Source organism: Diplodia corticola (genome assembly GCF_001883845.1).
Source record: "Diplodia corticola strain CBS 112549 chromosome Unknown scaffold70, whole genome shotgun sequence".
In the NCBI taxonomy this organism is placed as follows: Eukaryota; Fungi; Ascomycota; class Dothideomycetes; order Botryosphaeriales; family Botryosphaeriaceae; genus Diplodia; species Diplodia corticola.
In genome coordinates, this window is record NW_017971549.1 from 49,938 (window position 1) to 70,121 (window position 20,184).

General features: G+C 56.4%; 8 protein-coding genes across 8 annotated transcripts; 4 read left to right on the forward strand and 4 right to left on the reverse strand.

The window, feature by feature from the left end:
• Window positions 1–68: 68 nt before the first annotated feature.
• Window positions 69–3,378, reverse strand: BKCO1_7000016 (c6 transcription factor; the record flags this gene model as incomplete). Its single annotated transcript, XM_020278487.1, has 5 exons — window positions 69–614; window positions 723–1,899; window positions 1,985–2,832; window positions 2,959–3,064; window positions 3,137–3,378. 5 exons carry the CDS (start codon window positions 3,376–3,378, stop codon window positions 69–71), a joined length of 2,919 nt encoding a protein of 972 aa, XP_020126144.1.
• Window positions 3,379–3,864: 486 nt separating this feature from the next.
• Window positions 3,865–4,614, forward strand: BKCO1_7000017 (imidazoleglycerol-phosphate dehydratase; the record flags this gene model as incomplete). The annotated part of the gene is made up of 2 exons (XM_020278488.1): window positions 3,865–4,126; window positions 4,205–4,614. 2 exons carry the CDS (start codon window positions 3,865–3,867, stop codon window positions 4,612–4,614), a joined length of 672 nt encoding a protein of 223 aa, XP_020126143.1.
• A 1,204-nt stretch (window positions 4,615–5,818) lies between these two features.
• Window positions 5,819–7,613, reverse strand: BKCO1_7000018 (alcohol dehydrogenase; the record flags this gene model as incomplete). Its single annotated transcript, XM_020278489.1, has 5 exons — window positions 5,819–6,460; window positions 6,600–6,688; window positions 6,768–6,865; window positions 7,038–7,190; window positions 7,495–7,613. The coding sequence occupies 5 exons, from the start codon at window positions 7,611–7,613 to the stop codon at window positions 5,819–5,821; spliced, it is 1,101 nt and encodes a 366-aa protein (XP_020126164.1).
• Window positions 7,614–8,063: 450 nt separating this feature from the next.
• BKCO1_7000019 (cytochrome p450) lies at window positions 8,064–9,906 on the reverse strand (the record flags this gene model as incomplete). The annotated part of the gene is made up of 6 exons (XM_020278490.1): window positions 8,064–8,220; window positions 8,277–8,446; window positions 8,497–9,110; window positions 9,195–9,641; window positions 9,701–9,761; window positions 9,814–9,906. 6 exons carry the CDS (start codon window positions 9,904–9,906, stop codon window positions 8,064–8,066), a joined length of 1,542 nt encoding a protein of 513 aa, XP_020126163.1.
• A 656-nt stretch (window positions 9,907–10,562) lies between these two features.
• On the reverse strand, window positions 10,563–11,306 carry BKCO1_7000020 (ribonuclease p complex subunit; the record flags this gene model as incomplete). Its single annotated transcript, XM_020278492.1, has 1 exon — window positions 10,563–11,306. One exon carries the CDS (start codon window positions 11,304–11,306, stop codon window positions 10,563–10,565), a length of 744 nt encoding a protein of 247 aa, XP_020126132.1.
• A 528-nt stretch (window positions 11,307–11,834) lies between these two features.
• On the forward strand, window positions 11,835–12,611 carry BKCO1_7000021 (pyridoxamine 5-phosphate oxidase; the record flags this gene model as incomplete). The annotated part of the gene is made up of 1 exon (XM_020278493.1): window positions 11,835–12,611. The coding sequence occupies one exon, from the start codon at window positions 11,835–11,837 to the stop codon at window positions 12,609–12,611; it is 777 nt and encodes a 258-aa protein (XP_020126133.1).
• Window positions 12,612–15,073: 2,462 nt separating this feature from the next.
• Window positions 15,074–16,119, forward strand: BKCO1_7000022 (mrna splicing protein yju2; the record flags this gene model as incomplete). Its single annotated transcript, XM_020278494.1, has 4 exons — window positions 15,074–15,088; window positions 15,161–15,263; window positions 15,327–15,488; window positions 15,605–16,119. 4 exons carry the CDS (start codon window positions 15,074–15,076, stop codon window positions 16,117–16,119), a joined length of 795 nt encoding a protein of 264 aa, XP_020126130.1.
• Window positions 16,120–17,579: 1,460 nt separating this feature from the next.
• On the forward strand, window positions 17,580–19,656 carry BKCO1_7000023 (sugar transporter; the record flags this gene model as incomplete). The annotated part of the gene is made up of 7 exons (XM_020278495.1): window positions 17,580–17,661; window positions 17,718–17,738; window positions 17,788–18,025; window positions 18,137–18,397; window positions 18,451–18,714; window positions 18,766–19,147; window positions 19,288–19,656. 7 exons carry the CDS (start codon window positions 17,580–17,582, stop codon window positions 19,654–19,656), a joined length of 1,617 nt encoding a protein of 538 aa, XP_020126131.1.
• Between the last annotated feature and the right edge of the window lie 528 nt (window positions 19,657–20,184).

Sequence of the window (20,184 nt, forward strand, 5' to 3'; positions counted from 1 at the left end):
CGGGGTCTGCCCAGCGTGAGAGAGCTGCTGTAAGTGGAGGAAACGCCCTTGGGGCGGTGCAGTTGACGCTAGTTATTTGGACTTTGTTGCCATTGTCCACTGGTCGATGTTGGTGGAAATTGCGGCTGATGCCCCGATGTTTGTGGGTAGTGCTGCTGCTGTTGGTAGTGCTGCGTCGATGGCGGGTACGGGTAGGACTGTTGTCCAAAATTCCCGGTCGATTGCTGCTGCTGCTGCTGCTGCTGCTCCCGAGGCTCAGTCATTGCCAACTCGTACGTGTAGTCTCCGCCAACACGATCGGGTTGGCTGACACCTGTTTGATGGCTAGAAAATGTGGTGGGAGCATCACCGGCCAAAGTGCTGCCAAGCAGATACGTTTGTCCGGTACTGGTGTATGGAACCGCCAATGGGTGTGCAAAGTCCATGAACGGGTTGCTCAGGTCATACGGGTTGTGGAAGACTGCAGTGCTCCACGTCGAATCGATGGGTACACTCAATTCAGGAGTCCACAGTTGTTCATCCTCGGTATAATGAGGCCACGGTTCTTGTTCGGCATCCTGGAGAACAGTGTCACTGTTGAAATCCGGTCGCTCCGGCTCTGCCATGTCCTGGTGCTAAAATGTGTTAGTCATTATGCGCCCTTGAATTTTGTCCAAAATAAGGCATTGAGTAAGGCCAGCTCTGGGCTAAACCTCCGTCTCATTAATAGGATTCCCACTCACTTGGGCAGAAGAGTGGAGCCTTGAGTGCTCCATCCAATCATGAGTAAACGCTCCAGATGCTTGCATTTCGTTTAGCGGTTGCTTTGCCGGAGGCTCTGGCGAAGGCTCTGGCGAAGGCTCTGGCGGAGGCTCTGGTCCGCGTTCGGCCATCTGCACAAGGTCAGAAGTATCAATGTGTTCAAAGGGGGAAAACCCCTTGAACTGGTTTCGGGCCTGTTTGCATGCAGATTTAGCACTTTCGTTTCCGGTCGAGGCCATCGCTGTAAGCCAGCGAAGAAGTTTCTTCGCAATCTGCAGAATGCTTTTTTGGTCCACAGGGGGGTCCGCCATGTGACACACTTCGAAAGCCAATTCAAGCATTAGAACAGTCATGGCCTGCATCAGATGGTGAACGATGCACCACCATGGCCCATTGCGATAGATCCAATTGACGTTGGGGGCGTCCATATCCGGGAGAAGATCAGAAATGCTCCTAGCAGCCATGACGCAGTCCCGGGCACGTTCTTGATCAAGATTTTTGGACCCTAGGCCTTGCTTCTCAATCCGCTTGTCGATGCGGCATAAACAGGGACGAGTGAGGATGATCTTTGTACTGTAGAAACCGAAGCCCAGAAGGATTCTCTCCCGATAGAACTTGCTCTCATCCTCGGAGTGGGCAAACTGGTATTCCCTCGGGAGCCCCCTATACCAGTGGTCGACTTCATCATTCAAAGCAGAAATCTCGTACTGTGCGCGCTCCCAGGATTTCTGGACTGTAGCAGCCGAGTAGAGATTGACCAGGATTTTCTGGGAGATGAGTGCGAGCTGGACACGTCGGCGGAAATGAGTAGCAGTGCTTGGAATGGACTCCAAGCGCAGAATCGCCTTTCTGTCCTCGCTCGCTGGAGCGGATGACGCATCTGCTTGACTACTGTTCCACTCCTCAAGCCTTTTCCCTCCGTGCTTATGTATCTGGGCCTCTTCGACGGGAGCCGGAGCTGGGAGTGAACAGAACCTCTGGTCAATTGCGGTAGGTCGGCCGAGGACCTCACATAGCAGATTCTCGATGTAGTAGAGGGACCACCAGACTCGACTCCTTTTCTCTTTGGATACTGCGTCCTTGTGAGGGTCCAGGTTGCGAAGGTGTAGGCCGAGAGCCATGGCCTGGCGGCAGGCCAGACCAATCATGACCCAGGATCTGTGTAGTAATCATAGCATCAGACTTTACAAGTCCGGTGAATTGCAAGTTGGAGCGATGAGCGAGCCGCATGAAGTCAACGTACCGACTGACTTGGCTAATGGTCAAGTAATAGAAAGAAACAAGACCCATGACCTGGATGCGCTGAAGGTCCGGGTGGGCGACAATGGCATCGCCAGGCATTGCAAGGGTGAGAGCGCGTGTGTAGTACACCAAGTGATCTCGCTCATCACCGCGCCAAGGTGCATTTACCAGATGAGAGAATTTGGCACCGATGGCAAAGACCATGTTCAAGATGGCGCGCCATGTTGGAGGTAAGCTCTCCGGGTTCTTTGAACGAGAGTATCGCTGATACTGACCCAGGAAGACGGACATGGTGAGAATGGGCACTGCGTCTTGAACGGTGTCCATGTACAGATGCAGCAGGTGTTGGCCAAGCTCCGGGGGTGGAAGTTCGTCTTTGTCGACGTGGTCAAAGGTCAAGACACTTTCGGTATCCAAGTGATAGGTGAAGTCGGATATGGGAGGACGTGGGCGACTCTGGGAAGCATGACGTATATTGCTCACACTAAGACGATCCTTCTGGGCTTCTTCGCCGGTGCCGGGCTTGCCGTGGGTCCTGCCTCGTACGTCTTTGGTCCAACCCTCAGCCTGGGCTTGAGAAAGACGACGGGCCCAGGCGACTTCCGAGTTCTTGCCAATGAAGCCGGTAGCTCTGGCTTTGTCGGAGCGGCTGAAGTCCTCTCCGATGTTGTCCACAGACTCCTCTGAGCCGACTTCAGCGGAGACATCGGCCTCTCCCTGTAGAGCAGGAGGTGAGGGGGATTTGGGTGGGTTTTCGGGGACAGCACTACCTGACGACAATCGTCGCCTTTTCAATGACGCGGTTGGAGTGGATCGAACGGACGTGTCATCGTCCAGGGCCTGAGTCGACTTGGTCACTGTCAGTGGGCAACTGGCAAGGCAGCCGATGTGAGAGGGAGGCGGATTCGAGGCCGACGACGCGATGGGTGGGCGCAGCAACGCGCAGACAGGCCGGGAAGATGGACAGCTTCATACCTCAGACTCGACAGCTCGGACCTTCTGCTGGAGATGCGGTGGAAGCGAGACTTCGCGGGAGATGTCGGCAAGAAGCTGCAGCAGGCGGTCGCTCCGTTCGGTAGCCCTACGGACGGGCATTAGCGCGATGGGGCCATGGGGCCATGGGGCGAGCAACGGGGCCAGAGTTTATTGTTACCTCTTGTTCAGCTCTCGCTTGGTCTCGGCGTACACGCAGGGGACCTGGCACTGTTCGCAATGGTCGCAGGTAGGGCGCTTGCCGTTGCATTTGATTTTCCTGGACCGACACTCGACGCAAGCCTTGGGGGTGCGCCTTTTATCTGCACTCGAGGGCGCCGGAGGAGGTGGATCTACGCGGGGCCGCAGCGGCGGGATGGCCACCTTTGCAGCAGGCGCATGGTGATGGCCGTGAGGGTCCATGCCTGACTGCTTGACTGCTTGACTGCTTGACTGCTGCTTTCACGCCTTGCCGCGCAGCCGGCTGGCTCGGCGGAGGGTGTGACGACAGTAAAGCGGGCAGCTATGGAGCAATTGGAGGCTGCAGGAGTCCGACAGTACTGCGCAGCTCAGCTCGGAACACATAGTCTGCGGTTGGGCAAGCACTGAGATGACGTAGGTAGACCTCGGACGGGAGTCGGCGAGAGCAAGCGAACTGGTGGGGCGAGGCAGCGCAAGCAGTCGAGCTGGTGGCGGCTAGCCGGACGCCCGCACCGTGGCACCGTGGCACTGCGGTCGCCGATAAGAGGGTCCGCCATCTTATCGGCCAGGTACGGATAGTCAGCGAAAAAACATCCCCGCCGCCCAATCGCAACGCCGCTGACTCTTCGCTTTCACTTTCACCCTTCACTTTCCTTCACCACCGCCCTCTCGACCGACTCCCACGCGAAACAATCACTCTCGCAGACAATGGCCGACAGAATACGCAGCACCACCCTCAAGCGCGACACCAATGAAACCAAGATCCAATTGAGCCTCAACCTCGACGGCGGCGTTCTCGAGCCCGTCGGCGACGATGCGAACGGCGACGAAGCAGCCCACGCCGCCCAGGCTTCCAAGAGCCAGCACATCGACATCAACTCGGGCATCGGCTTCCTCGACCACATGCTGCACGCCCTGGCCAAACACGCCGGCTGGTCGTTGAAGCTGCGCTGCATCGGAGATCTGCACAGTACGTCATAGTCAGGAAGAAGTGAAGGATGCTGGGCGACCGAATCTTTGCTGACCGAGCTGCCTACTACGACCACAGTCGACGACCACCACACGGCCGAGGACACGTGCATCGCCCTGGGCCAGGCATTCAAGACGGCCATGGGCGGCACCACCGGCCTCGCCCGCTTCGGCAGCGCCTACTGCCCGCTCGACGAGGCCCTGTCGCGCGCCGTCATCGACCTATCCAACCGGCCCTACTCGGTCATCAACCTCGGCCTCCGCCGCGAGAAGATCGGCGACCTGTCGTGCGAGATGATCCCCCACTGCCTGCAGAGCTTCGCCCAGGGCGCCGCCGTGACCCTACACGTCGATTGCTTGAGGGGCGAGAATGACCACCACAGGGCTGAGAGCGCCTTCAAGGCCCTGGCCGTTGCGACGAGGCAGGCCACCACCCGGGTGAAGGGTAGGGAGGGCGAGGAGCCCAGTACCAAAGGCGTTTTATACTAGGGAAGGAGAAAGAAAAAAAGACATGCGAGGGGAACAGTCGTTCATAGAGAACGAGAAAATAGAGCGCGTAGAAATGCGTGAGTGTCGTGTTTCGTTGGATGCTTGGAGAGGATGGCAAGACTTACGCAACGGTTTCTATTAAAAATATACCAATTGATTTAAGGATGTAAATAGGCTAAGTAAGTAAGGCTTTCCTGGGAATTTCAGTTGACATATCAATGCTCGCAAGATATCTGCAAGACTTGGAGGATGTGACTTCCCACCTAAGACATTGCTGGGATAATCAACTCGAACAAAGGATGCATGGATAAAAGGCCGGCTTTTACTCTCGACTCACGTGGCTTGGGAGGATAAAGAGACGTGTTCCAGGCTACGGATGGGGAGGGAGATAAAGAAAATCCTTGAATGAGATCTTGGATCTCACCCGCTTCAACCACATCCTGCAAAATTCATCATCGCCACCGGACAACGGAAACAGGATACTATAATAGCACAGAAAAGGCATGCGCCATGTTTTCTAGCAGCAGTCGTACGTATTTGGAGAAAGAAGAGACCCTGGTATGAAATCCAGTCTTTGATAAGGCACAACTGTCTGTTCTCTAACGTGGTATTAAACAGTTCCTTGCAAGCCCGCTGTCCGGACTTTTACAGAACCTGAGAAATCTGCTATCTACGCTATGGGGCACAACATCCAACACACTTACCATAACAAGCCTGGAAAATAAGAAGTCAGAACTTTAAATGGGATCTATCCGAACATGTATAGTCCCATGAATACAAACGCTGACTATCTTTAATAACGTTGACTTGTTTTAGCCGGTTGTCATTGCGCGCGGGTCAAGGCTTTGGATTGCCAAATTTCAAATAGTTATGGTTCGATCTACGACGCCGTTTAGCCCTCCCTTGAATCTTCCTATGTTTTCCTTCCTTACCACCTGTGGATCGAAGGTGTTCGTTCTCCAGTGAGAGCCAGAGAAGACATATGCTTCAGAGGCAGCGAACGTATATTCATTCAGATTCTCGTAACGCGTTCAGGTGATGAGGTTGTGATAAATTCTCTTGCCTCCCCCCCTTTTTTTCCTTTTTTTTTTTAAGAAGTTCGCCTCCAATGCCATGGGAACACACACTTCCATCAAACCCCTGCGCCCGAACATCCAAGCTCTCCCCCATCCCCCCCTCCCAGACGCCAAGCACAATTACCGCCTCACTCATCCGCCTTAAACACAAACTTCTGCACCTCCCCCCTCTCAAACCTCTCATACGCCTCGACCGCCCCACTCAGCGGGACCACATTCTCCGTCAAACACTCCACCGCCCCCTCATTCGCCCTCAACACCTCCAGCGCGCGCGGGAACAGCGATCGCACCGGACACCTCCCCATGACCAGCTGCACGTTCTTGTCGTAGCCCTCGGCGCCGGTGAAGCCCACGCCCGCGGGCCCGTTGTGCACGCCGACGGAGCTCACGACGCCGAACGGGCGCACGGCCTCGAACGCGGTGCGCAGCGCGTCCTCGACGCCGACGAGCTCGAGCGCGGCGTCGGCGCCGCGGCCGCCGGGCGTGGCGGCCCTGATGGCGTCGGCGACGGCGACGCCCGGGGGCATCTCGCGGAAGTTGAGCGGGGTGGCGCCGGCGACGGACGCGGCCCGGGCCAGCCGCGCGCCGTTGCTGTCGACGGCGAAGAGGCGCGCGGCGGGGCCGAGGAGGTGGCGGAGCGAGACGAGCGCGCAGAGGCCGACGGGGCCGCAGCCGATGACGGCGGCGGTGGGGGCGTGCGGGAGCCCGGCGGGGAGGCGCGCCGTGGCGTTGGAGGCGGCGAAGTACTGCGTGGGTGGGGCGAGGAGGAGCTGCGTGTTAGTCGGGAAGGGAGGGGAGGAGGGAGGGTTGGATGACGTACGCCGGTCTGGAGGGGAGGAGAAGAGATGGTGTCAGTATGGTCTGCTTGAGACGGGGTGGAGAAGTTGGAGGGACGACGGGGGGACTTACTGGAAAGATGTCGGCCATGAGGATCAGGTTCTGGTCCTTGATGCCGTCGGGTGCGTTGAAGACAGTCGAGTCGGCGAGGGGGATGCGAACTGGAATCAGACCGACCAGCGTCGTTTTAGACGCCAGTTTGATGCTGCGAAAAGGCATGCACGGAACAGAAGCACTTACCGTACTCGGCCTGAGCTCCGGGCAGACCCGGAGTGCCAAAGCATTGCGACTTGACGCAACGAGATGAGAGGTCAAGCTTGCAGTAGAAGCATTCTCCACTGTTTGGTATCCCGTCAGTAGCATTCTCGGTATATAGGTGGTCACCCCATATCACAACATCGAAGTGCTCCGTGCAAAGACCACTTCACAGTTCTTGAGTCACGCTTTAATCGTTGGTTGGAAGCGTTTGTCCAACTGAAATTCGGCATCTCCAGTTGATATATCACTCACCAGCTGATAGTAAAGGGGCAAACAACCCTGTCTCCAACCTGGAAATTCTTCACGCCCTCACCAACCTCAGCAATGACGCCGGTGAGCTCGTGGCCCATGATGAAGTCAGGGTTCTCGCCGGCAGGCTCGATACCACGGTAGGTGTGGAGGTCACTGTAGAGCTTGGGTTAATATGGCATTGTCTTCAAAGGTGTAGACATGCTTGAACAGGGACTCCGAGAAGAAAGATCCGGTTGATATAAGAAAGAAGATAGACTTGAACATGTAGGCCAATCACATCACATATCAAGACTGGACGATTACTGAAAGCGGGTTGCACTCCAGATAAATCAAACAGGACCTTTAGCAACAGCAATGCAAGAGCCAGTAGCTCCAACAAAAGTCAAAAACAGGAATGGAGAAGGGAAAAAGTGTGAGATGGAGCGGAGAGAACGGATAAGAGAAAGCCTCAACTCACCTCCCACACAGCCCTGCGTACCGCACCTTAACGACCACGCTCCCCGGCTCAGCCTTAGGAATAGGCCTCTTTTCCACAACAACGCCCTTCTCCACACCCTTAAAGACGACCGCGTTCATTGACATCCTTGCTCTTTAAGTTTACCTTAGTTCTGTTGCACTCTGCGCCGATTGAGATCAATTGAGTCCAGAAGGGTAAAGTGGTGATCATAAAATGCGAAAGTGGGATGATTATTAGCGCAGCGCCGCCTCCGGTTTCGGCAAAGGCGGGCAATCTCGGACCGATCGGGCGAAGTGGATACTTTTTACCCCGGATTTTTAGGGTACGTCAAGTAAGTGCTTGCCGAAGGGCAGCGGATGGAAAACACAGTCTCTGGATTCACAGGATGGGAGAAGAACCATAAGATAGCTAAACACCATACATACACACAAACCCTTCTTTATAAACCCCAGGAGCGTAGCAAGTATGTTGCTCCCTTCCCTTTGCCTTTTCCACGCGTTAGCCGGCTAACCCTAAGGCAAAGCGCTGATCTGTAAGGGGTGCACTGCTGCTACTAAATAGGGACTATCCTAGGCGCGGATTGGCTTGGCCTTACACCAGAGCTCCGGCTTCTCCCATAGAGTGAACGACTTGTGGTTAGCCCAGTCCTGACTCTGCTCGCAAAGCTCTAAATCAAAGTGCCAGAGCACCTTGGACAGAATAATCCGCATCTCGTGATATGCAAGACTACGCTCTGAGGTCAGCCGGTGCACTCTTTTCAACAGGAATGGACGGTTGCTTACTTCTTTCCCAGACAGTTGCGCGGTCCGAAGGAAAAGGGCTGAAGCACTTCTCGCTGGTCGCTCTCGTACTCGACGTTTCCAGGAAGCCACCGCTCAGGGATGAACGAGTCCGGATCCTTGAAGTTAAGCGCAGACCGGTACGCAGACCATTGGTGGACAGAGACCCTCGTCTGGCAATGCAAGTCAGCATCCGCTTCGGCGCGAACCGGCATGAACACACCTTTTCAGGAACCCAATCACCGCAGATGACGTTGCCGCCTTGCGGCACCTCGCGAGGAGGTCCAATGGGCACGGGCGGGTAGACCCTCAGCCCTTCCTCAAAGCACGCGTTCAGGTACGGCATCCGAGGCAGCAGCTCTAGGGTAAGCTCATCTTCCGACGCCACCGCTCGCACCTCATCCACCACCTTCCGCAGCTTGTCCGGATTCTTGAGCAGATAGAAGGTGAGCCCACTGAGCAGCGTCGCCGTCGTCTCCGAGCCCGCAATCATGAAGATGGACGAGTTCGCGTGCATCTCGCCCAGCCCGAGTTGGTTGTCCTTGCCTTTGGCCAACACCAGGCCCCAGATGTCCGGCTTGTCTCCATCCACGCCTTTCTCGAGCCGCCGGTCCACGCGCTCGGCCGAATGCTGGAAATGGGCCTTCTGCTGATCGATGAGAGACTGCGGAATGAACCAGCTCATGATCTTGCCGAGCATGGGAAACTCAAGTTGGATCCGCTGCATGTGCTGGGCCTTGACGTTGGCGAAGATGGCCTGCACCCACGGCGTGTACTCGGACTGTTCGAGCAACCCGAGAGGCTCGCCGAAAGTCAGGTCACTTATGATATCGAAGGCTTTTGAGTTCAGCTTGCATACAGCCAAAAGAGAACAAGGGGCGAGAAAGGAAAAGGCCGAGCGGCGTGGGGTGGCAGGCTTACTCGTGAGGTTGTACAGCTTGACCATGCCAAGAGAAACATCCGGATCCTCCTTGGTCATGCGGTACATGTTCCAGATCAACTTGTCTACGTATCTCTTGATCAGAGGCTCTTGCAGCTTCAGCGCCTTCTCGCTGAACGCGTTGGAAAAGATTCTACGCAGGTTGCCATGCTCGACCACGTCCGGCGTGTTGAGGACATGGTACTTGTCGTTGATGTCCTTGGTGTAGAAGCGGCGGAGGTCCTTCCCGTTCTCCTTTTTCCCGGCGCTGCGGTGGCCGTAAATGTCCTTCCACGCCTGCGGGTTGATGTAGCTAAGCCGGTCAGGGCCTAGACGGACGATTTCGCCGTAGGTTTCATGCTGCTTGCGAGTCCACTGCTCAATCTTGCCCGTGTAGCTGATCATCCACCACACCAGATTGGACGTCAAAGCAAGCTTTGGACCCGGATCTTGGCTCGGCTTATCAGCGGGCATTCCTCAGGTGACGAGCGGACCCCAAGGGACTCACATTTACTCAACGGATGGAAGTAGACATTGTATACTGCCGTGACCACGAATTTCACAACGAGCTTCCAATCGTCAGCTGACAGTTTTTGATACAAGGCGCACAACCAGGTATACCAGAGATACGAAGATGCCAAACAACGACGGAACGCTGCCGATCTTCAAGATTCTTGGGGGGGACTCGGGAACTGGGCCAGCGGGGCTATCCATGATTGCGGCAGAAGGAGGGGTTTGGGAGGAGGTGACGTGAGTGACGACGAGCGCTTGCGGCAGGTTATATAGATGCAGGTGCTCTCATCCATCTCTATATTGCGCCGTTGCATATTCCGCCCAGACGGAGGACGGAAAGTCGTGTACCCGAGAAGATTCGTACATGGGCACTCGAAGCAACAGGTAGTGGAGACGGCGTAGTCTTGACGCATGCGACGAGGGCCAAGCGCTACCAAGGAAGTGCCCCCGACATTGAAGAAAGAGCCCTGAGTGGCCTCTATCAGTCCACGACGTCGATGCGCATGTGAATACGGGTAGGCGAAACAATAGTAGCGGCAGGGAGAAGTCGGTTATGTTCGGCTTGTTCAGGGTAGGTTCGCATGGTCTTTGCGGAATCCGAGACATGCAGCGTGGGTTGCGGGGTCCGCGTGCCTGACCCCTGTCGGCTTCTCGCCGGAGACTGGCTCGTTTAACGTTTTCGCTTCTGTTGCGTGCCGTTGTGGCGACGGAAGTCATGTCATCGGCCTCCATCCTAGCGAGGTTGAAGAGCGCAGACTGGCCAGTAGCAATCTTCTGCGCAAGGGTTGCAGTCTTGAGCCAATCCCCCAGATAGAGCTGTTTCGCTTCTTATTGATCATCCGAACAGCCGGCATTGCTCAAAGATCAACCATAGCATGCTGCTTGAACTTCTTATTCGCCCGATCCGGCGCCCTATTCTCAAACTGCGACCCATGCAGCTCGAACACCAAGTTCCGAGGCTCCTCCCCCAGTCCCTCTCCACCGCCCGTCCCCAGCGGAATCTCAAACCGGAACACTGTATGCTCCTTCGGAATCGTCTTGACCACATCTCCCCTCGTCACCACCTCAAACACAAACTTCCGATCCTTCACCACAATCCCCCGCAACCCCACCCTCCCCACACACCGACTCCTCACCACCTCGACCTCGGCGCCGTGGAAATCCGCACTCGCCAACTTCGGCCCCGCCGACGCAGCAGACACATAGCCCGGCCCTCCTCCTTCGCTTAACCCCAACACCTCCCGCACGTACCCAACCCACATCTTGTGCAAGCCTTCGAAGATTTCGTAGCGCTGTTGGGACTTGGGGATTTCGTGCACACCCAGAGCGCGCTTTTGGCGCGCGGAGAGGGGCGTCGGTTTGCTCGCGGACTTGTTTTTCGTCTGGGCGGCGTGGCGTTGGCGCGTGAGGCGGCGCGCGGCGCGCGCGTCGGTGGAGGGGGTGTCGGCGGACTCGGTGGGGCGGAGGAGGAGGGGCTTCTTTTGGACGCGGTCGGTGAAGATGCGGGTGGTGGTGTCGGGGGAGTGGGCGCGGGAGAGGAGCGCGTGGGAGGGGTTGATGGGAGCGGAGGGCGCTTCGGGTGCGGTGGGCGTGGATGTCATGGTGGATGGACGGTAGGTGGGTGCACGTTCGTTGCGCGCGCGACGCCAAAGCGGAAGCGTTGGGGCGGAAGGTGGAAGGTGGCAGGTGTGGGACTTTTTTTGTGCTTAGGTCGTTGCGGCTGTTGTCTCGCGTCGTGTGCCTAGACCCGCATAGGGCTGAGTGCGATGGTCGGTTTGTTCCTGGTTGGCTGGCGCACAAAAAATGCCCCGACGATGACGATGCGGTCCCGCGATCTTCGCAGATGCGAGCGAGCGTCATACGGGAGGAGTCATGCAAGTCATCCGACATCGTGCACCGTCAATGAGTCGTATACCACTTCTTTCCACCTCACTCCACGTCCCACCACCTCTCCAGCGCATATATTGCTCGCCGCGACCTCCAGACTGCCCATCCGCATGAGCTCGTCAGCCAGACACGCGCTCGTCCACCCAGCTTCGATTCTGCCCCGCCTATACTCCCATCCACGATCCCTCCTCCCATTCGTACAACGACACCTCCATCCACCCCAATTCTCCACCACCGCAACCATGCTCCACAGCGCTAATAAACAGGAGCAACCCGACCCCACGGCCGCCGCCTCCTCACCCGGCGCCGTCGTCGACAACACCTCCACCACCAACAAACAAAAGCTCATCTTCGCCCCGGGCGAAAGCGGCGCCCTCGCCTCCCAAGCCGCGCAATTCCACAAAGGCGCCCTCGACGCGGCCGACCTCTCCGCCTCGCCCCTCGCGCAGTTCCACACCTGGTTCGGCGAGGCCTCGTCGGCCGTCGCGCACCCGGAAACGGCGACCTTGGCCACGGCGGAGCTGCCGTCGGGCCGCGTCTCGGCGCGCGTCGTCTACATGAAGGAGCTCGACGACCGCGGCTTCGTCGTCTACAGCAACTGGGGCACCTCCCGCAAGGCGTCCGACATCGCCAGCAACCCCCACGCCGCGCTGACGTTCTGGTGGCAGGGGCTGGAACGCCAGGTCAGGGTCGAGGGGACGGTGGAGCGGCTGCCGCAGGAGGAGAGCCAGGTGTATTATGATACGCGCATTAGAGGCAGCCGGGTGGGCGCGTGGGCGAGCAGGCAGAGCGAGAAGCTGACGGGTAGGGAGCAGTTGGAGGAGAGGGTCAGGGAGGTGGAGAGCAGGTTTGAGGGCCAGGATAAGATTCCCGTGCCGCCATTTTGGGGTGGTGTGAGGATTGTGCCCAGTGAGGTGGAGTTTTGGCAGGGCAGGGAGAGCAGGCTGCATGATCGGTTTAGGTATACGAGGGATGAGAGCGTCGAGGGTGGGTGGAAGGTGGAGCGGCTGAGCCCGTAAGCGGCGGGTTGGTGCGATTCATAATGTCTCTGATGGTGTAATTTTTTTCGGGGTGGTCGTCGTCGTTGATGGTGGTATTGTCTTCTCTACTCAGTCAAGATCGTCATGACGAACCGGGACGGGCACTCCGAGTTCACGCAGCGCCAACTCTAGTCCCGGAAGCCAAAAGGTCTCTCCCTACCAGAACACACCCTGCCCTCGCTTTCGAACAGACACGAAGGTGTCCTCAGTAAATAGCTTGCCAAAGGATCCTCTGCCGGCTACTTGAGCACTCCGCCTTAGACGTGGCCTTTCAGCGTAGTGGAAGAGTTGCTCTTCACCAGAGGCGTAGTACTTCTGCCAATCGTCATTGACGTACTTCTCGTAGCAGTCGGCGAACCCCCACCCCACGCCGCGGTTCCTAGTGTCAGGTCATTTGGCTGCGCAAGAAAAGGGGCAAGATTGAGGTTGATTCGACGCGCGCTGGGCCGCCGCCGTTGCTCAAGACGGAACACAACTTCCCGATCACGAGTCGAGATGGGGGATCGCGGCTGGGGTGCTTGAGCCTGGCTCTCCTGGCTTGATTGTGCAGTTCTGCCCGAGGGGAGCGCCACAGGGAGGCGGGCTCGCAGGACAGTACGGAGTCTTACCGCCAGCACTTTGAGCACTCTAGAAAGCTCAACCCCATCCACCCATGACGGCAACTGCAGATATTAGGCAACAATCGAGATGACATAAATAACGTGTGCTCGGATTTTGATCTCTCTCCCAGGATCCAGTCAGACGGGCGGGTAGATTCTACGTTCTGAACATGTAAGCTGGTGGTCCTATGTGAGCACCTTCATCGACTTGATTGGGAGTGTACCGCTAGGACAGTGTGACGTCAATGCGAAGGATGCTAGATCTTCGTTTCTATGGGAAGTGCTCCAAAACAGGCGTGGAGAGGTCTGCTGGACGACAAGAAAGAATGATAGGGCTTCCCCTCCTCTCCTTGGTAGCTGAAAGGCATTACTACCACACGATCGCGGCCGCCAGGATCTGCGTCCACCAGGCTGATCGTTGTCCTCCGACCGCACCAGGAGTTCTCTCCACCAGCGGAACGAGCCCCACCCTCTCGCGTCTCTTCAAGACGACTCCTCATCGCTTCCGCTCGAAACAACGAAAACGCTTCCGCTTCCGCGCACATTCGAATCCTCGAGGACGAAGTCAGCCAAGTCTTATCGTCCTCCATACCACACTCTGCTGCTCTTTCGACGACCTTCCACGGTCTTCCGATCACAAAGGAAAGGAGGCACCCCTTAGGGATCCGGAAGGTCAGGCCTGACGGAGCGAAGTTACCACACCACGGTTCCTCCCTTCCGTTTCCTCTCGCGGTCGGTGGCTCCCTCGTTTTATCGGACTCCACTGCCTCGACGTGGCTCCTGCCTGCTCTTGTAGCAGCTTCTCCATACCCGTCGACGGCTTCCGGTTCCGACAAGGGAGTGAGCCATCCGGCGTACGGTTTCCTGTTCCCTTCTTCCTCCATCTCCTTTCGCCTCACTCCCTCTTTTCACCCAACCAATCATCATTCATGCTTTTCTCCATTTGAGCCTCATCCATCGTGACTCCACTCTGGATCGTGGCACTTGGTAGCTGAAAGTCTCTTTTTAAAAAAAAAATCTCATCTGTTCATGGCCTCTTAGCTGAAGGAAACCACTTAGTGGCATAAAAAAAAATTCTGGAATTAGAAAGCCAAAATGTAAAATTCCACGCCGAATATACACACGGCTTTTAAAGAGTGGAAAACAATATTACTCCACGCGGGACTCGAACCCGCAGCCTTCAGATTAACACATCACGCAGATAAGCAGGTGGATACGTAGAAGTCTGACGCGCTACCATTGCGCCAGTGGAGCAGTGATTGTTGAGAAATTTTTGAAAAATATATATATACTAATAAATTCTTCAAAATCTGGTACCGACATTCTGCCGCTCAACAGTTAGGTGGGAACAACCAAAGTGAACCTCAAAAATCACAACGCAACTTTCAATTATTCCATGCCCGGGTGTTACTCTAGAGAACGTACCGGAGAGTTGAAACTTCAAAGGCATATCTTCAGCCATTCTCGGGACTCGTTCTAGTATCATCCGATCAGCGAGTGTTGAAGAAGTAAGAAAGGCAGTCGATTCCTTATCTTCCTAGTCAGACGCGACGCTGAAGGGCTTAATAAGCGAGTAAAAGCTGCCACACGTGCCCCGGAAAGGCGCGCCTCGGCCATTCCTGACGCCGACACCCATAGGGCTGAGCCACGGCCGAGCGCTCACCCGCCGCCGCAGCTCACTCCATCCACTCCACCACCGCCAACGCTGCAACACCGCAACCACCGCTCGCTTCACCCCGTTCCAAAAGCTTCTACCTCCGATCCACCTCGACCCTCAGTTCGCGTTCTTCGCCGCGCCTCCCGACGTTAGCCGCCGACTCCTCGCCCGTTTAAAGAGCCGCCATGTCGGAAAGAAAGGTGCTCACGAAGGCAAGTATTCCTGTCGCTTCTTCGCCACGGTCCCTGCTAACTAGCGTGCGCGCGCTGTAGTACTACCCGCCCGACTTCGATCCAAGCAAGATCTCGCGCGCTCGAAAGCCGAAGGATGCTGGTCCCAAGGTCCAAACCGTTCGCCTCATGGCCCCCTTCTCGAGTAAGCTCTGAGTCGTTATCCACATTTTGTTCACCGTTCGGTGTCAGCTAACACCCAACGCAGTGAAATGCTTGGCATGCGGAGAGTTCATCTACAAGGGTCGCAAGTTCAACGCTAGGAAGGAAACGACCGATGAGACCTATTACGCCATCAAGATTTACCGTTTCTATATCCGATGCACGCGCTGCAGCGCCGAAATCACCTTCAAAACCTCCCCCAAGCACAGTAAGTCAGCCCTCTTCTACCCGTTATTTTGACGAGCTGTCGAGAAGCAAGGCTCAACGGCTCCTCACGAGTCCCCTCTATCATTGATTCCGTGTATCGGCTAACGAGGATACCAGTGGACTATGACTGCGAACGCGGCGCAAAACGCAACTTCGAACCATGGCGCGAGGAGAAGCTAAACCAGGAAACGGATGAAGAGCGTCTGGACCGCCTGGAGCGCGAGGAGGCTGAGCGCGATGCCATGGCCGAGCTGGAAACGAAGACTCTGGACGCAAAGACCGAGATGGCTATCGCAGACGCGTTAGACGAGATCCGCACAAGGAACGCGAGGATCGAGCGCGGCGAGTTCACCGCCGAAGCCAAAGTCGAAAGGGACCCGCGCGATGCAGAGAGGGAAAGACAAGAGAAGGAGGATGAAGAGGCTGCAAGACGCGCTTTCGAGACTGCAAACGGCGAGCGTGTTCGCCGATTGGACGAGACTGCCACTACGGATGCCCCGGAAGCTTCCTCATCCTCCGCCAGTGCCGCAGATGCGATTGCCATGCCTCCCCCTTCTTTCAAAAGGACGGCCAAAAAGAAGAAGGATTTCGGCGCAGCCCTGGGCATCAAGAAGAAGCAGTCACTGGTCTAAAACTGGCAGCTCACGGCGACATCAGCTTCATAATCGGAGCATTTCTGGGTAGGCGTTTTCAGGGAATTCGGGGTATATTTGGCAGGGACAATACCATGGTATGCTATTCATAAGGAGAAGTTCAATTATGAGATTCTGATTCATAGTCGAGGTTCCACCAAGGCATCACTGCCTGTTCTCCTCGCATAGTCGTTCAGAGGGAGATTCCGCAGCCGTGAGTACCGCACTGGCGACCCAGCCGGCATGACACCACTAAGCTAAATGTTCGGTAACCTCCGAGTATGCTGCTAGTCCAGTCTTTGGGTTCTCAACGGGATCAGTTGCGGTGGTGCAAAATGTGGCACCTGTGTTTGAACCTCTGCCATGTCTCCGACGATAGTGATTTGCCAAGACACGGAATCTAACAGCCTCGGAGCCACAGCCTAACAGCGGACCGTTGGGTATATTTCGGTACGCTTGCTAGATGTCGCTAAATGTCGTGGGCCGCCCGCAGCCTAAGAGCGCCGCAATGCGCTACAAGGGTCAAGGCTACCAACCGCAGTCGCCTTAGGCCGTCTGTAAGGCGCCGGGCTGCATGGAGGCGCGGTAATAACGGCCTTGACACATCACTCTAAGCAGCGCAGAGTGGTCCAGAACCTGCGAGATGTCGCCATTGGGATGCATAACAGAGCTGTCCGTCCGCTATATGTTGAAAGGTTTGGCCCGTAGCACGCTGACGGAGCATTCAACTATGTATGCGGCTCTTGACTGATCAGCGCTCGATTCCTGCCGGGGTTCGAGTTGCCACTATAAGTCTTCTTGGTCCCATCAGTTGACCATCGAACTAGTGTGTACAGCGGCCCGGCTCACCAGGTAGTAGGGCCGTATGCGGCGTCTGTAACTCACCCCAAACGCAGTTTCCGATGCAGTCATGATGCAGGCCTGTGCGAAGATTCAAATGGCCGAAGCTTTCTATTCTTGATCGGCCTTGTTATGGGTCTTTCGGGATCAACAAGGCTACCTAGCCAGATGTACGCTCCAAAGTAAATTGCGCTCTGCCCGTCCGTAGTGACCTGTGACGTCATGGACATGGATGTCTGATTGGCGAGTTAGTAGCGCATCATTGCGAGCAACTGGCTCTCCAGCCGCGCCCCGCTCCGGCACGACGGCTGGGGCGAACTAGGCGGTACCTTGATGCGGGGTGCAGCTCTCAGACGATCAGCCGGCCGCCACTGCAGCCATACCATCATCACAGCACTGGCCCTCCAGCTCCAGTCGGCGCGAATTGCGTCCACGCGCACAGACAGGCCTCCCAGCCCAGGAAAGCAGAGACTCGGTCTTGCATGAGGCGGCAGGTGCAATCCCTGCTATGTGCTACTAGCTGCACAATGGCTCTGATCCCCGCCTTCTCCTCGTGTGTGCTTATATGCTGCTCTTGATCAGCATGGATCCTCAGCAATTACTCGGCCATTGTTGCAACCATGGCGCCTTACTTCGGAATGAGAGGCGGCTGGCTCACCTTCTGGGTGACGGTCGCCTGCGCGACCGACATGACTTTGTTTGGTGAGCTGGACTGCTGTGTTTCTGAAGGTGGCGATGGAATACTTACCGAGATATAGGCTATGATCAGGGCGTCTTTGGTATGTCTGAGCTTCGTTCCCCGCTGAACGACTCTTCTGACAAGCTCAGGCGGCGTTGTTGTGACGCCGGATTTCCTCGACACGCTGAATCTCAACGGCAAGACGACACTGATCAGTACCGTCACGGCCATCTACGATATTGGCTGCTTCTTTGGTGCCATTTGTGCCTTTATGATTGGCGAGAGGCTGGGCCGTAAGAAGTGTGTGATTCTGGGCACTACCATCATGTCAATAGGTGCCATCCTCCAGATTGCCGCGTTTGGCGTGCCGCAAATGATCGTCGGCCGGTAAGTCCTCTCCTGCACCTAGGCAGCTGGAGCTGTTCGTTCCCTGCAATGTCTCCACGCTTCCAGTGCCTGCTCTGATCCTGGCCGATTGCACGCTGACCGAAATCCAAGTATTATCGGAGGGTTTGGGAACGGTATAAACACTGCCACGGCACCGGTGTGGCAGGGCGAAACGTCCAAAGCGAGCTGGCGTGGGAAGCTCATTGTCATCGAAATGATCTGCAACATCGCGGGTTTCTCATTGTCCACCTGGATTACGTACGGTTTCTCTTTCGTCTCCGGGTCTCCTTCGTGGCGCGTCCCGCTGGCCTTCCAGTTCCTCTTCATCTTCGTCTTGTACGCCACCACGCCTTGGCTGCCCGAGAGCCCCAGGTAAAGACTTCTCACACACAGCAATGCGATGGCTCCAGCTAACTCTGTCTCAGGTGGCTTATCGCGCGTGGGAGAATCGATGAAGCGGATCGAATCCTCGCAGACTTGGAAGGATTAAGCATCGACGACCCGTACATCATCACCCAGTCCAAAGACATCCAGTGGGCTGTCAACTACGAGAAGGAGAATGCAGTGCGCTGGCGTGACCTTCTCCGCGGGCGCACGGGGAATCAAGGCGGAACCTGCACAATCCGGCGTCTCATTCTGGGCATGGGCACCCAGGCTATGCAACAGCTTTCGGGAATCAACGTAACCTCGTAAGTGCCGCCTGGCGAGGACGCATAGAAATACTGACACATGATGCACAGCTATTACCTCCCGTACGTGCTGATCAACTCAGTCGGTCTGGGCAATAACCTAGCCCGCCTGTTGGCGGCGTGCAACTCGGTCAGCTACCTGCTGTTCAGTCTCATCGGCATTCCCAACGTCGAGCGGTGGGGCCGGCGCAAGATGATGATGTACGCAGCCGCAGGGCAGTCCATGTGCTACCTGGTCATTACTGTGTGTCTGCGCTACTCGCAGCCGCAGTTCTCTACATCGAAGCAATGGGCGTCAGCATCCATCGCCTTCTTCTTCCTATACTACGTCTTCTTCGGGATCGGATGGCAAGGGGTTCCATGGCTATATCCTACCGAGGTGAACAGCCTGAGCATGCGCACAAAGGGGGCTGCTTTGGGTACGGCAACGAACGTGAGTTCCCCCTGGGATGCGGCGACGACTTTTCCCTACTACAACTACCCACCCACCTACCGAAATTCCCCATGCATGCTCGAGCTCATAAAGAGCTGTTCAGAATCCAATTCGAATATCCCCGGGCTAACTGCAAGTAGTGGATCTTCAACTTCATGGTGGTTGAAATCACGCCTCCGGGCATCTCGTCGCTGGGATGGCAGTTTTACATCATCTGGGTGGTGTTCAACGCATCCTTCGTGCCCATCGTCTACCTCTTTTACCCCGAGACGGCAGACCGGTCGCTCGAAGACTTGGACCGGTTCTTCATCGAGAACCACAGCTTGTTCGTCTTCACCGACAAGGACGCCACCTCGTCCAAGCGGCCGCAGCAGTACATTCAGCACGAGAAGGAGGAGATCAGGCGACACAGCAGCATCAGGCCCGAGGATGTTTCAAAGGCGGTCCAAGCACACAGGAAAGAGGTTCTTGAAGGGCAGAACTATGACGAGAAGATGGAAGTTGCCTGATGGAAGACTGATTTGACAGGGAAAATTGCACATGGTGGATTACAGGGGGGGTGATACACACGAGGGATGCGCTACGTCGTTTTGGGTGCCGGGCGATTACAAGAAAAAGCAGTCACGTTGGTAATTGAATCCAATGTCTGGAGTCTGGATGCACATGTACAGTCACAAAGCTCATCTCTACGTCTGGACATTTGTTTCCACTACCTACGTCAGAGGGATCGGATTTGGCTGCGCACGCGAAGTCTGATTGCTAGCCGTGATCCTGTTATCTATCGACCGACCCACGCATCCCCTGGACATTTGGCTAGCTCGTTTCGAGCCCTGCGCCCTCGAGGGCGGCTGCATTGCCAACACCAACCTCACGCAGCCCCGTCGTGCCGCTCTGCACGCCTGGAAACGAGCTCTGCGGCTGCGGAGGAGCGGGCTGCAGGCTGCAGGCTGCAGCGCGTGGAACTCGTCTTGGCCTCGCTTGCAGTAGGCGCCCGGCCAGACCGACGGACGAGCGCTGCCAGCCGTTGCCCGACGCCG